The following is a 15,084-nucleotide window of genomic DNA, read 5'->3' on the forward strand; positions in this document are numbered from 1 at the left end:
TGAGGCCTCACTCAAAAGGCTGAAGTCATCCTGAAGCCTCTGGCTTTCCTGTTCTCCAGGTTCTATGAACTTAACCAAGCCGTTTCTCCTACAGATGACATTTTCCTACTAAAACTTAGGAGGAGGATGTGTAACTGGCCTTTCCTGGCCTTTCGCACACGCAGGGTGCTCAAGCACTAACACCCGTGCTGTGCACACACCTCCCACAGGCACCTGCCCCCCACCTGTGAGTTACCCAGAACCTGGAGAGCAGATGGCTGAGATCACTCCAGAATCATACACATGTGCTCATTGATGGTGGCAGTTGGAGGCCCTACATTAAGTTTCCTTCTGCTTTTCCAATCTCATGTCAGCCTCCTCTGGCCTCCTGCTCAGCTTTTCTCATACTCTGGTTCCAGCCAGGCCCACGGCACACAGTTCTGGACAAGCCTCACCTGGCCGTGCCCTAGGGGATACCTGTGGGATCCCACATTACCACCCACAAGTGCAGGGGAGTGAATGCCCCAAGGGGCGACCCCAGATGACAGGACCAAGGGTGAAGGCTTCTCTCCTTCGAGCTCTGGTGGATAATTCTCCAGTGGTCTGGGAAGGTTCAGGGTTCCAGCTGCCCACAATGGGGACCCCATCAACAGAGCACACTGGTTCTGGCTCCCTCTCCTTCCCAGCCCCACACCCCTGCCCCCAGCCTCTTGGGAACAAAAGCCCTCACTGCAAAGGCCCCAACTCGGGCTCTGCTTTCTGGGCTAAGGGGATGGGCACCCAGGCCAAGACAAACACTCTATGTGATACTCAAATGCTTGCATCAAATCCACTCCAGATGTGTGTGCTCAGCTGTTAATTGAATGCAGCTTCTAGTGGGAACCTCATTGCTTCCTGCGGCCAGTCCGGTGAATGAGCCCAGACTCTGGGTTCAGGTCAATCATGTATGCTAGGCCTTCATGAGACAATATTTGTAAAGTGCCTGGCATTAGAAAATGTTTAGTTGATGGGATTCTCGGTCTCTCTCCAGAGTTCCTGATAACCTGGTCCATTTCAGAACAATGCACACTGGTACAACAAAATGGCTTCCACGCATTAGTTATTCCTCAGAAAACATTCATTGTGTGCTCTATGGCTAAGGTGTTGAGTGGGGTCTTGATTTTCCCTGCAGGGTCATATAGGGCTGCTCAGCCCCTCCACCACGTGATATGATTTTCTGACTCTGTGGGACAGAGTCTAGCCCAGTCTACCCCTTATCCTCCTTGTGAGGGCACTCTGCCCCTTCACCCCTTCACCAGTAAGAGTGGGGTCACTCCCAGAAAGCACGGCTGAGGGGGGCGGGGAGCAGCGTCCCAAGGGAGAGCTGAGAGCCTCTGGGGGAGAAGATTCCCCTTAACAGGGTGCCGTTCCAGATTTCACATCACCCACTGGCCAGCCCCTGCTTGTGGCTGCGGGGGACAGCAATGGGGTCTAGGGCACCCTGACCCTGTACCCAGTGGCCAACCCAGTGGAGGGGATGAAAACATAAGCCAGAATCCTTACTGAGGCAATAGAACCCCAACAGGTCTCAACTCCAGGAAGTCAGGCTGCTGACAATGGAACTGACATGATCATATCCACACTAGGCCATGTCTAGTAAGTTACTTTGTTTAAAAAGTATGGGCTGCAACCCCTTAATGAGCCATTAAACCAACACAAGTCCCAAGCAGACTTAAAACACAGCAACAGCGCAGGCCGAACATTCAGGCAGCTGGCTGCTCCCTGGAGAACACGTTTACCATCCAGGGGCCCTGGCCACCAAGGGCAGCCAGTCTCCTTCCCCAGTGCCCGGCGGGTCCCTGCCTCCCAGCAGGCCTATGGTCCTGGCAGGTCCAGCTGGAGCTGTGTTGGGGTTCATCCTACCGGGGTCGTGGGGGACGTCTGGCTGCTGTTGGAGCTTGAACTCACCCTCCCCTGACACTCTGCATGCAGACTCCTGAGTCTGGGGCTCAGACCTCGCCACTTATCTGCCCCATACACCAGCATGGTAGAGGCTGTTGGGCAGTTTCCATATTTGAAGGCCCTGGAAACTGGCATCAAGTCTTCTGGGTACAACCAGTGTCCACCAATTAGTCTGAACAAACAGCCACTAAAGTAGAGGAAAAGGTCAGCTGGTGAGCCAAAAGCTGTACGAGTTTTGCATGCCTCCCCTCAGGTGTCCTGTGACTTTGTTTATCTTTTCAATCTGCCCCAAGTCCTCCCTCTGTCCCTCTGGTGTGGAGAGGGGACAGTCCCCAGGGCCTGCTCTCTGCTGAGAATCTTGCCATCCAGGAAGGGATTAATCTCAGGCCCTTACCCAGCCTCAACCCTGCATTTCTGAAGCTTGCAATGTTCTGACGTTTCTGAATGTTTACAAAAAGCAGATTATCACCAAATTTTTATTAGGGGAAAGGCAATGAAAAGTAAATTTCTGGCAGCAAGAGATATGCAGGAAGCAAGACAGGGCAACCAAGCCCAGTTCCGATGTCATGTGCTGTGGAGGCACGGGACACCATGTATGACCTCTTACCTCTTCCTCCCATTGCTTGCTGAGGGTTGTGGCTCTAAAGCCTGCAGGTATTCCGGGAGCTACTAGGAGGCTTTGTTTGTTTGTTTTTTTAAAGTAGGCTTCACATCCAGGGTGGAGCCCAGCAGCTGAACTTGAACTCATGATCCTGAGATCTAGACTCAGACACTCAACCTACTGAGCCACCCAGGAGCCCCACTACTCTGAGGCTTTCTACCAACTTGTTTAAAATAAGCTAGTCCTAATATGCCACTGTAAATAAGGTTGCATTTTTACCCATCTTACCTAAGAGTTTCAACCCATATAAGGGCTTTGCAAATACTGACGCAGGTTAAGGAAAAATTACATTTAAAGTGATGCTTTAAAAATCTAAAGAATAAGTTTGGCTTTGTTTTAATTGTTAGTTTGTGGAATATTCTTGGTTTGGGGCAAGAGAAAATCTGTGCCGGCAGTGATAGCTGTAAACTCGGTCATAAATTTACGTTGGTTGGGACCAACGTGGGGGATAATCACCCTAACGTGAGTGAGTGCTGCCACTGGTCCACGAGCTTCAGGCAGAACTCAGTGGGCCCTCACGGGCCTGTCCCACCGGGAGGGGCGCAAGCTCCCAGGGGTCACACCGCTGACAGGACACCACTACTCGGTGCCAAACAGTGGGGTAAGGGTCTCGGGGACTCTGCTGCACAGAGCTGCAAGGAGACACACGTGGGTTAGGGGCTCTAGGACAGGAGCGCTGAGCCCAGACAACCCTTGTCCGGCTGGGGAGACAGAAATGAGGGGTGGAGGCCGGCGGCACACCGAGGCCCCGCCCCTACGCCCCTTCCTCCTGGGGGAAGGCTCGGGTGTCCTCGTCTCCCTCTCAGCCTTCTCCTGGTCCTGCGTCGGGTCGGTCAGATGACTTGTCACGTGCTTCCTTTCTTTTAAAAAAAGGTGATGTTAAAGGTCATCTGGTTTGGATTTTAAGTTGTAACCAACAGCACAGCGTGATTTCTCACAAACCCCACCTTCTCCACAACCAAAGGATGTTTATAACATTTTATTTCACTGAGCACTCCAGAGCTGATTAATTCCCGCAGGTGAGAGCAGGAGGGCTGGGGGGCCCAAGGACAGGGCAGAGAGAGGACACACGGGGACACAAGAGCCGCCCAAGCTCCAAAGCACAAGGCCCCGGCCTCCAGGAACCCGCACACATCACCGCCCGGACGGCCCCGCCCCCTCCCCAGGAGCCCATCTCCCGCCCCTCCCCCAGGGCTCGCCGACCCCGCCCCCTGCCCCTCCCCACGTGCCCGCCCCGCCCCTTCCCCAACCCTCCCGCCCCCCCTCCCCCAGGGCCCACCCCCTGCCCCTCCCCTCCCCACGGGTCCACCTCTTCCCCCCGCCCCCCCCCCCCCCGGCCCCGGCCTGCTCCCTGCCCTGCCTTCCTCCCGCTCTCCCCCAGCTCCCCGCTCCACTTGGGCCCGAGCTCTTCCCCTCCCCAGGTTGGCCCCAGCCCCCCGAGCCCTCCTCCTCCCAACGGGCCCGCCCCCCCGACCCGCCACCGTCCCGCCCACTCTCCTCCCCACAGGCCTCCCCTTCCCCGGGCCCGCCCCCTTCCCCGCCCTGGGCGCGCGGGGGCGCTGCTCCCCCGCTCCGTGCTTCCAGCCTCTCTAGGCCGCTCCTCTCCACTCCCCGCTAGATCGCAGGCTTACCACGCCAACCAGAGGCGGCAGGCCTGGGGGAGGGGGAGGGGGGGCATTCCGGGCGAGCCGCCCGCGCACGCGCCGTAGGCCAACGTGGGCGTGGCTGCGGGCTCAAGGGGCGGGGCGGCTGAAGGAGCTCGCGGCCATGCAGGCCCACGGGGACCGCGCCGCGGCGCCCCACGTGGTAGGTGCCCGGGTCGCGGGGACCACCTCGGCCCCTCCTCCTGTCCCCTCCCCCCTCTCTCCGTCCCCTCCCCTCCTCTCGTCCTCTCCCCTCGTCCCCTCGTCTCCTCCCGTCCCCTCCCTCCCCGACTCCCCTTTGTCTCCTCTTACCTCCAGCCTCCGCTCTCTCTCTTCCTCCTTCCCTGTCCCTTCTCCTCACCCCCACGTCGCCTACTGAGGGTCACCACTTCCCAGGAGCTTTCCTAGGGGGGTCTGTACCCAAAGCAACCTCCAGCAGAAGAGTGCCAACAGAACTTAATTACGACCCATCTTTGACGGAAATCCACATTGTTTTCTATTGTAGATCTTGGGGACATTAAAAACATGCTTTCCTTTTTTCTTTTCCATTAAAGAATAATGCTTACTTTAAAGGTAAATATGTGGGGTGCCTGGGTGGGTCAGTCGATTAAGCTTCTGACTTGGGCTCAGGTCATGATCTGGTTTGGGAGTCCAGCCCCTAGTTGGGCTCTGTGCTGACAGCTCAGAGCCTGGAGCCTGCTTCCGATTCTGTGTGTGTCTCTCTCTGCCACTACCCTGCTCTCTGTCTCTCTCTCTATCACTCGCAAAAATAATAAACACTAAAAGGAAAGTAAATATGTGAGTAAATTAGGTAACCACTTTTTGGCTAACAGATTCAGGCAAGGTTCTCGCTGTTGAATCAGATCCACAGAGTAAAGAATTTGAATTATATTTTCAATCTATGAGTTTTTCAAAACCGTATTCAGATTTAGTATTTTTATAATCCTGTCTATACTGCAGGTAGATACTGAATACTCACGTATGTGCATATCGTTTGTGCCCATGCGTATGTGTATGCATATGCACTGTGTACACACACCTGGATGACCGTGTTCTGTCTTCTTGTGTAGGAATTTGTCCACTCCTCATTAGGGTATAAACTCAAGGGTTAGGATAGACTGTAATTTCTGTCTTTGGGTATTTCATATTGCTTAATGTGGTAACGTACAAAATTAAGATAATTCCAGTAATCAGCTGTTTTGTTGGCAGTCAGGTTTCACTTGTTTTACTCCATACACTTTAGAGATTTTTGTTTGATTTGGGCTGTAGGAGAGAAAGACAGCACCAAACTGTCCTAAACTCAGTAGAGCAAAAGGAGAGAGAGATAGATGGAGGTCACCCCCATTTTCCCAGTACCCACCCCCATACTTTGTTAAAGCCTGTGTCCAGGCACTTGAAAAGAGTTTCTTTGCTGGAGTTTCTCTAATGTCATGGTTCACTGAAAATGCTTACTCCACCAAGAAAAGGACCAATAGATTATTTTTATGAGTGAATTAGAAGATACACAGATGCCGAAATGATGTTTCTGACCAGTGTTTGGAGAACACATGAATTTGCCATTGAACTGTGAAAATTTTTTATGCCTTTAATATTTTTGTTTCCTTTTCAAAAGTATCCCAAAGACAATTCAGTGAAATCTAAGACATAATAAATCTTATGGAGCAAAAGAACATTAGAACTTGGAGAGAAGGAACAGGCACCTTCTGTTTTGGTGACACATTCTTTGGAAGCCTTATTCCCAATTATTCTGTATCTCGGGCCTCGCCCTTTGGAAATGAGCATGGGGCTAATGCTCAGGGTTAACAGGAAAGTAAACCGGAATGGAGGAAAGGCATTATTAGCCCTCACACTTACATTTGTTAATCCACTTCTTTTGAATTGCAGTCTATTATCCTCCCGGTCTACAACGCTGAACTGTGGCTGGACGAGTGCTTGGAGTCTGTTTTGCAACAGGACTTTGAAGGCTCCATGGAGCTCTCGGTTTTTAATGATGCTAGTAAGGTACTTACGAACTTCCTGTTGGTGATTTAGCCCTAGCATGAACAGTCACATCTGTTTTGAGGAAAGCTTCCTGAACTGCCAATGTCCTTGTGCTTTCAGGACAAGTCTATGACTATCATTGAGAAATGGAAAGTGAAACTGGAAAACTCTGGTGTCCTCGTGGTCATTGGAGGACATGATTCTCCTTCACCCCGAGGAGGTTAGTGACCCTGTTTAGTTTATTATTCAACTGTAAGGAATGGTTTCTTATGACTTGTGTACTTAAACACTGTTAACTTTAAAACAACACTGCCAACTATTTTACTGGTAAAGATGGGGTTATTTGAGAATAGCAGAGAATCCCAACCTAGGACAGGAAAACCTCACCAGAATTACAGGCAAGTCTGGAGAGTAAGGCGGGGAGGCTTTTATAGAGGAGGCGGGAGGTTGGGCGGGGCTGTTGTAAACAGAATGTCCATTGGACTATACTGGGAGCTGGAAGTATGGTGGCTTCTCATTGGCTGGGCTGTTGCTGGAGCAGCAGGAAACCTTCCTGTTGCTGAGTAAGTAGTGTCCACCTGCAAGGTGCCTCTCCTCCTGTTGGGTCTGCGATTGCTAACTAGTGCTGGGCCCACAGCTCCCCCTGCCCATCTCCTAACTCCACTCTACTAAATAAAGTTTCCTTTTATTAACTTTCATAATAGTTTCATGTTCGGGGCGCCTGGGTGGCTCAGTCGGTTAAGCGGCCGACTTCCGCTCGGGTCATGATCTCACGGTCCGTGAGTTCGAGCCCCGCGTTGGGCTCTGTGCTGACAGCTCAGAGCCTGGAGCCTGTTTCAGATTCTGTGTCTCCCTCTCTCTGACCCTCCCCCGTTCATGCTCTGTCTCTCTCTGTCTCAAAAATAAATAAACGTTAAAATTAAAAAAAAAATAGTTTCATGTTCAAATTCTGGTGAAAAATATCCTAAAAAATGAAGTTTATCACTTTTTCTTTTTTCTTTTTTTTTTTTTTTTTTTTTTTTTGAGAGAGCGCACGCAGGGGAGAACCAGAGAGAGAGAGAAGAGAGAATCCCAAGCAGTCTCCGTGCTTAGCACAGAGCCTGATGCAGGGCTCAATCCTATGACCCTAGGATCATGACCTGAGCTGAAATCGAATTGGTTTTTCAACTGACTGAGCCATCCAGGCACCCCTAAAGTTTATCCCTGTTAAGAACCCAGTACACCTGAATTTCTTATTCTTTGGTAAGGATTTGTATGAGACTACCATGCATACTTTACTTATTCAGCCTAACAAAAAACTGGGGTGTTTTTATTTGTAGTGTGATTGATCATAATATTGGTCACCTCTACTTCTTAAAATTCTTTTCTTGTGACATTTGATTTATTTTTGTCCAATTTTTTTTTTAATCTTAAAGAACTAGCATTTGGTTTCATTGATTTTCTATATAGTTCTTTTTTCTATTTTGCCTGTTTTCTGTTTCCATTCTGTATTATTTTCTTTCTTCTGCTTACTTCGGATTTAATTTGTTCACTTACTAATTCTTTTTTTTTTTTTTTTAATTTACTTTTGAAGGAAAGAGACAGAGCATAAGCAGGGGAGGGGCAGAGAGCAAGACACAGAATCCAAAACGGTCTCCAGGCTCTGAGCTGTCAGCACAGAGCCCTACACAGGGCTCGAACTCACAAACCGTGAGATCATAACCTGAGCCGAAGTCGGTTACCTAACCAACTGAGCCACCCAGGCACCTGAGTTCATTTCCTAGTTCTGTGTTGTTGTGTTTTTTTAATGTTTATTTATTATAATTGAGAGACAGAGCATGAGCAGGGGAGGGGCAGAGAGAGGAGGAGACACAGAATCTGAAGCAGGCTCCCGGCTTTGGGCTGTCAGCATGGAACTGGACGTGGGGCTCGAACTCACAAACTGTGAGATCATGACCTGAGCTGAAGTCATACACTTAACCAATTGAGCCATCCAGGTGCCCCACGTAATTCTTAAGGTGGAAGCTGAGGTCACTGATTTGAGGCCTTTCTTCTTTTCTAATATAGGCATTTAGTAATAGAAATTTTTCTCTTACTATTGCTTTAGAAACATCACACAAATTTTGATATGTTCCTTTCCTTTTTCTTCAGTTTCAAAACACCTTCTTATTTTGACTTACTGACTCATGGCTTATTTAGAAGTATGTTATTTAGTTTCCAAATATTTGAGGGATTTTCCATATATATTTCATTAATTATTTCTAATGTAATTCCTCTGTAGTAAGAGAACATGCTTTGACTTGAATCTTTAAATTTAGTAAAATTTATTTTATGGCCCAGGTTGTGGCCTGTCTTGGCAAATGTCCCACGTGTACTTGAGAAGGTTGTGTAGCCGATGGTGTTGGATGGAGTTCTCCATAAATGTGAATCAGGTCAAGCTGAGGAGTCTTGTTTAAATCTACTGTGTTCTTGCCAATTTGGGGTCTGTTTGTTCTTTCCATTATTGAAAGGGGGCATTGAAATCTCCAACTCTGTACATTTGTCTGTTCATCTCTAGTTTTGTCAGTTTGGGCTTCCAATATTTTGAAACTCGGTTAACGTTTAGGGTTGTTATGAAGAATTGACCCTTCATCATTATGAAATAACCCTCTCTATCTGGCTAATATTCTTTGCTATGAAATCTACATTGTTTGATATTAATTTAACTGCTCTGGCTTTATTTTGACTAGTGTTAATATAGTATATCTTTTCCATCTTTTTAAACTTTTAACCCATTTGTTGAAGGGTACCTCCTTTAAACAGTACGCCCTCCCTGTAGATTCTTATAGACAGCAAATCCAATCTGACCATCTTCACCTTTTAACTGGAATGTTTGCATTAGTTACATTTAATGTGATTAATGATAGCTTTTAGTCTGTCTTCTTGCTATTAGTTTTATATTAGTTGCTTCTGTTTTTTTCCCCTCCTTTCCCTCCTTTTCTGCCTTCTTTTGGGTTAATCAAATATTTTTTTATAACAAATGTATTCATATGCCACACAATTCACCCATCAAAGTATACGGTCGAGTGGTTCCTGGTATATTCACAGATCTGTGCAGCCACCCCCACAGTCAGTTTTAGGACATTATCATCACTTCAGATAGGAACCCGGTACCCTTCAGTCATCATCCTCCACACCCTGCTTCCCCCAGCCCTGCGCCACCACTAATTTACCTTTCGTGTATAGATTGTGTATAGATTAACCTGTTGTGGAGATTTCTGTATATATGTTTGTAAGGGATGTTGGTGTGTGATTTTCCTTTCCTGTGATGTCTTTGGCTATGGTATCAGAGTGGAGCTGACCTCATAGAATGAGTTAAGTGTTTCCTTTTTTTCTGTTTCTTGGAAGAGTGTGGGAAGGATTGGTGTTATTCTCTAAATGGTAGAATTCATCAGTGAAGCCATCTGGTCCTGAGCTTTTCTTTGTTGGAAGGTTTTGATTACTGATTCAATCTATTTAGTTGTTATAGGTCTGTTCATATTTTTTTTATTTCTTCTTGAGTTGGGTTTGGTAGTTTGTGTGTTTCTAGGAATTTGTCCCTTTCATGTAGGTTGTTTAATTGGTTGGCACACAGTTGTTTGTAGTATTCTCTTAGACTCCTTTTACATTTGTTAAGGTCAGTATTAAGGTACCCACTTTCATTTTGGATTTGGTAATTTGAGTTCTTTTATTGGTCCAGCTGAAGGTTTGCCAATTTTGTTGATCTTTTCAAAGAACCAATGTTTGTTTTCACTGATTTTCTCCCTCTCCCTCTCCCTCTCCCTCTCCCTCTCCCTCTCCCTCTCCCTCTCCCTCTCCCTCTCCCTCTCCCTCTCCCTCTCCCTCTCCCTCTCCCCCCTCCCCCTCCCCTCCCCCTCCCCCTCCCCCTCCCCCCTCCCCCCTCCCCCTCCCCCTCCCCCTCCCTCCTTTCAATTTCATTTATTTCTGGTCTGATCTTTATTACTTCCTTCCTCTGCTAGTTGTGTGTTTAGTTTTTTAGCTTCTTAACATGTGAAATTAGGTTAGTGATTTGAGATCTCTTTTATATAGGCATCTATAGCTGCAAATTCTCTCTGAGCACTGCTTTTGTTGTGTCCCACAAGTTTTGGTGTGTTGTGTTTCCATTTCCATATATCTCTGGGAATGTGTCTCAAAGAGTATCTATGCATATTCTAGGGATATGTCTAAGGATATTCTGTTGTTTTGGGGTAGGGCATCTGTATATGTCTGTTAGGTCTTTTGGTTTATAATGTTGTTCAAGTCTTCTGTTTCCTTACTGATCATCTGTCTAGATGGTCTATCCATTATTGAAAGTGGGGTTTTGAAGTCTTCCACTATTCTAGTAGAACTATTTCTCACTTCTATTCTGTCAGTTTTTGCTTCACTTATTTTGGGAGTCTCCTGTTAGGTGTATATGGTTTTATAATTGTTATGTCCTTTTGACTGACCCTTTTATCAATATAGAACATTCTTTGCTTCTAATAATATTTTTTGACTTACGGCCTGGTATCAGTATAACCAACCACCCCTAGAAACCCTTTTGGTTTCTAGTTGAATGGAATATATTTTTCTGTCCTTTCACTTTTAACTCCTTTGTGCCTTTAGATCTAAGGTGAATCTCTTATAGACAGCATTTAAATGGATCAACTTTGGTTCAGGTCATGATCGCACGGTTCACGAATAAATAAATAAATAAATAAATAAATAAATAAATAAATAAACAAACATAACATTCAAAAATAAATAAATATTTTTTGGGGCGCCTGGGTGGCGCAGTCGGTTAGGCGTCCGACTTCAGCCAGGTCACGATCTCGCGGTCCGTGAGTTCGAGCCCCGCGTCAGGCTCTGGGCTGATGGCTCGGAGCCTGGAGCCTGTTTCTGATTCTGTGTCTCCCTCTCTCTCTGCCCCTCCCCCGTTCATGCTCTGTCTCTCTCTGTCCCAAAAATAAATAAAAAACGTTGAAAAAAAATTAAAAAAAAAAAAATAAATAAATATTTTAAAAAAATAAATGGGTCATGTACTTTTTAAATCTGTTCTCCCAATCTTTGTCTTTAATTGGAGCATTTCATGTATTTATTGAAATATGTAATAATTCTTTATGTCTAGTATGCCATTTTGACTCCCTTCTCATTTCCTATTCTGTGTATTTGAAAGTTATTTTCTTAGTGCTTACTGTGGACATTACAATTAACGTAGTAAATTTATGACAATCTAGTTTAAATTAACATCAGCTTAGCTTCAATAGTGTTTAAAGCTCTGCGCCATGCAGTTCTGTACCTCCCACTTTATGTTGTCACAGTTTACATCGATTTCATGCACCTATTGACGTAGATTTATAATCATTGCTCGATGTATTTGACTTTTAGATAAGAAAACACTCAGAGTAAAAATAGAACAATACTGGATTTTATATTTACCTATGAGTAACCTTTATTAGTGTTTTTCACTCCCGCGTATGGTTTCAGCTTATTGCCTGGTGCTCTTGCATGACAGCCGGCAGGACTTCCATTAGCATTTCTTGTGGGGCAGGCTTACTAGTGACGAGCTTCCTCAGCACTTATTACATCTGGGAATATCTTAATTTGTCCATTTTTAGAGGATGATTTTGCCAGATGAAGAATTTCTATATGTTATAGGCCTAACAATACATTATTTATATGTTGTGTTATACAATTGCTTTTTAAATCAATTAAAGGAGGAAAGGAAAAATATATATTTATATTGTCTTTTATAATTAACAATTACCTTTGTTGTTGTTGTTTTGTTGTTGTTGTTTAATGGATTTGAAGTACTCCCTGGAATCCCTTGGGTCAGTCTTTTTAGCCTGAAGAATTTCCTTTAGTATTGTTTATAAGGCAGATGTCTTAATTCTCCTTGATTTTTGAAAGATAACTTTTCCGGAATAGGATTCTTGGTTAACAGCTTTTCTTTTTGAGTACTTTGAGTATGTTACCCCCTGCCTTGTGCCTTGACTGCCACTTTAGACCCGACCCCTACCCCCTCTACCAGGTGTCTTTCACCACAGTGCAAGAGTGGGTTTCTCCACACTCTGTTGCAAATGGAGCAGGGGCAGGAGCCCCTTCCCCACAAGCCAGGGCAAGGGCGTTGGGGACCCTAATATTCTTGGTGATACCACAACCAAGGTAGATACTGCCCCTGTCCCAGGTTGGGAGTTGGGGGTGGGGGGAGAAGGAGCCCTACTTCTCCACTGTTGGGGACTCAGCCACAGCAACAGGAGCCTGCAGTCAGGGTGACGAGTGCCAATGTCCTGCAGCCCCCAGGATTTCTGTATGTTGGCAAGGGGAAGGGGAACCTGAGTGTCTGTCTAGGTGGGATTTCCTCTTTGGGGAGGGAGGGGTGGAGCAGGTCTTGGTTCAAGTACCACAGACCCTCAATGTTCTTACTGAGTCTCGGTCATCTTCTTCAGTAAATATTTCTTCAATCCCCACTTCCAGAGACTGAATGGCAGTTGGTTCCTCGTGATGTTCACAGGCTTCTATTTTAGGCAATCCATGGGGCTCTGCATGCTGTCATGCCTGGAGCCGGACTCCAATCAAAATTCTTGGTTCTATTTTATCTTCTGTTGGCTTAGTAGCTATAATTTAGTTTTGCTGTTTTAGGGGTTGATTTAGGGTTTTAGTATATATACATCTTCAGTTTACCAAGATCAGCTTTTCAAAGGTCCATCTACACGTGTAACATAAGAACCTTACAACAGTATTCACACGTTTCTCCTCTCTGCTCTTTATGCTACCTTGTCCTGCGTTTTACTTTGCCTGTATTGTAAACCGCACAGGACACTGGCGTTAACTGTTATGAGACATACGTAATAAGAAAGAGAATCACGTTTTTACCCATACAGTCACTATTTGCGCTGCTCTTTCACTTCCAGATCCACATTTCCATTTGCTGTCATTTTCCTTCTGCCCGAAAGACTACACTTCTTGCAGTGGCGGTCTGCTGGTGATGAGTTCCTTACCATTTGTGTGTCCTCGTCTGGCACTTGTGCGGGGGCTGGTGGACCCTGTGATGAGGACATCTCATCACAAGATGCAGGACCTTTCTTTAGTCCTTGTGTGCTGCCCCCAGCTCGCCTCCCATACAGGTGACCTTGCCCTCAGGTAACCATCCTGTACAGCTTCTATCTGCTTCCTCCCTCTCTTGCCTTGCTCCCTTCTTTCTACCTTTCTGTCTTCCTTTGTCCCATGCAATTGCTTCCCCTTTGCAGAGTGGATGGGGAGAAGGGAAGGGGAAGGCCTGAGACTGCTGGTCTTGTGCATTAGTGGGAACAGCCTCTCCTCGCCCTGCTGGTGCCTCCTGAGCCTGCTGTTCTTTGGCTTCATGGTGATGAGGGAGGGATGGCCAGTCAGCTCACCCAAGCGGTCAGCTTCGCCTGAACAGAAGAACCCAGAAGTTCTTCTTAACTAAGTCCCTGGACTGTGGTATTTGGGTTTCCTCCCCTGCCAGGGTACAGCCTCCTTCTGTCTCCTGTAGAGGAAGGAGTCTTACAATTTTCTTTTGTTTCTAAGGCACTCCTAGTGCTGGGATTAGGTGGGTGGGGTAGACTACCAGTTTGTTGGTGCACTATCTTATCCAACTTAGTTTTTTACAATATCTCTGATTTTCCATTTAGGCGATCTAATCCTGAATAAATGTTATTCTTTCGTTTTGTTGTTCTAATTTATACTTCACTGTTCATATTTTTCTCTTGGGATAAGAAGTCAGGAAGAACAATGTGCGGCCACATTACTGAATCCTTGTATTGTTCCTGACTTAGTGGGAGTGTTAGTGTTTCCGTGTTAAGTATCATATTTATTGTTGCTTTCTGACAGATACCTTTCTCAAGTTAACTTGTGATTCCTAACTTAGTAAGCGTTCAGAAAACGAGGGATCAGTATAGAATTTTATTAAATGTCCCTTTGGTATCTGTTAAGGTGATTGCTTTTTTTTTTTCTCCTAACATATTTATTACAGTGTGTTAGTATTTCTCTTAATAATGAACAGTACCAGAACAAACCTGCAATGACATGATACTGTTTTTATACAATATAATTATTCAGGTTTCTTTAGGATTTTTGCATCTGTAGACATATGGAAAATTGGTCTGTAGCTCTTTGGTGCTTGTTTGGTGACTGGCTTAGGGATAAGAGCAGAAGGCCTTGGACTTGCTGGTAGAGCATTTGTGCAAGCAGTAATCATGTATAGCACAACAACCTTTGTCTCAACCTTCCATATGAACTAGCCCTCCAGCCTGAATGTACATGACAGAAAAAAAGCATTTATTCATTCTCACAAATGTCTGCTTTGAGGAATAACACATTTTTTTTAATACTAGCATTGATAAAAAGAAATTCAGGCATACAAAAAGGTCTACAGTGAAACCTAGAAGCCCCACACCCTGGAAGCAACCAGTGTTTTTTGGTTCTTATTTGATTTGTTTGACCCACATGTGTGAGTTAGTGCTCACTGTGAAAGAGGAAACGTTCAGCTGCTGAAGTGCTCCTCACCACACTTCCTGTGTTCCCCACTCAGGGAGTTTGTTTGTTATAATATAGTCATATTTTCAGGGTGTGTAATCTTCACATTCTGTTCTATAACTTTTTATTTTACGTGCTTTAATAATAAGTTGATGCCGACACTTTAGACCTTGTAAAGACAGCACTTGCAGTATAACAGGTGAGTGACTATCGTTCACCGCAGACCTTGTGCTGGCTCAGACTCAGACCTGGGTGCCTCTGCGGCTGACTCCATGCCGGGCCCTGGGGGCTCCCAAGTGTTAGGGTCTGTGGAGCCTGTAAAAACATTCTGTCTTGTTCTCTTCTGCTTTCTGCACTTGCCATTGTTTGGTTTCCTTGCTTCTCTTTTTCTTTTATTTAATTTTT

At 45.9% G+C, this 15,084-nt stretch overlaps 1 protein-coding gene across 13 annotated transcripts in view; it reads left to right on the forward strand.

The window, feature by feature from the left end:
- The first annotated feature begins 4,261 nt into the window (after positions 1 to 4,261).
- B3GNTL1 (UDP-GlcNAc:betaGal beta-1,3-N-acetylglucosaminyltransferase like 1) overlaps positions 4,262 to 15,084 on the forward strand; it is a 94,049-nt gene continuing 83,226 nt past the window's right edge. For all 13 annotated transcript variants that reach the window (XR_009254832.1, XR_009254833.1, XR_009254834.1 and 10 more), the window contains exons 1-3: positions 4,262 to 4,387; positions 6,109 to 6,225; positions 6,325 to 6,424. Coding sequence is in view for 6 of the 13 variants with exons in the window: in XM_058703385.1 (XP_058559368.1) it covers positions 4,349 to 4,387; positions 6,109 to 6,225; positions 6,325 to 6,424 (256 nt within the window). In the remaining 7 variants the exon portion in view is untranslated. The remainder of the gene's footprint in view (positions 4,388 to 6,108; positions 6,226 to 6,324; positions 6,425 to 15,084) is intronic.

This window comes from Neofelis nebulosa, chromosome 16 (assembly GCF_028018385.1).
Source record: "Neofelis nebulosa isolate mNeoNeb1 chromosome 16, mNeoNeb1.pri, whole genome shotgun sequence".
NCBI classification, from domain to species: domain Eukaryota; kingdom Metazoa; phylum Chordata; class Mammalia; order Carnivora; family Felidae; genus Neofelis; species Neofelis nebulosa.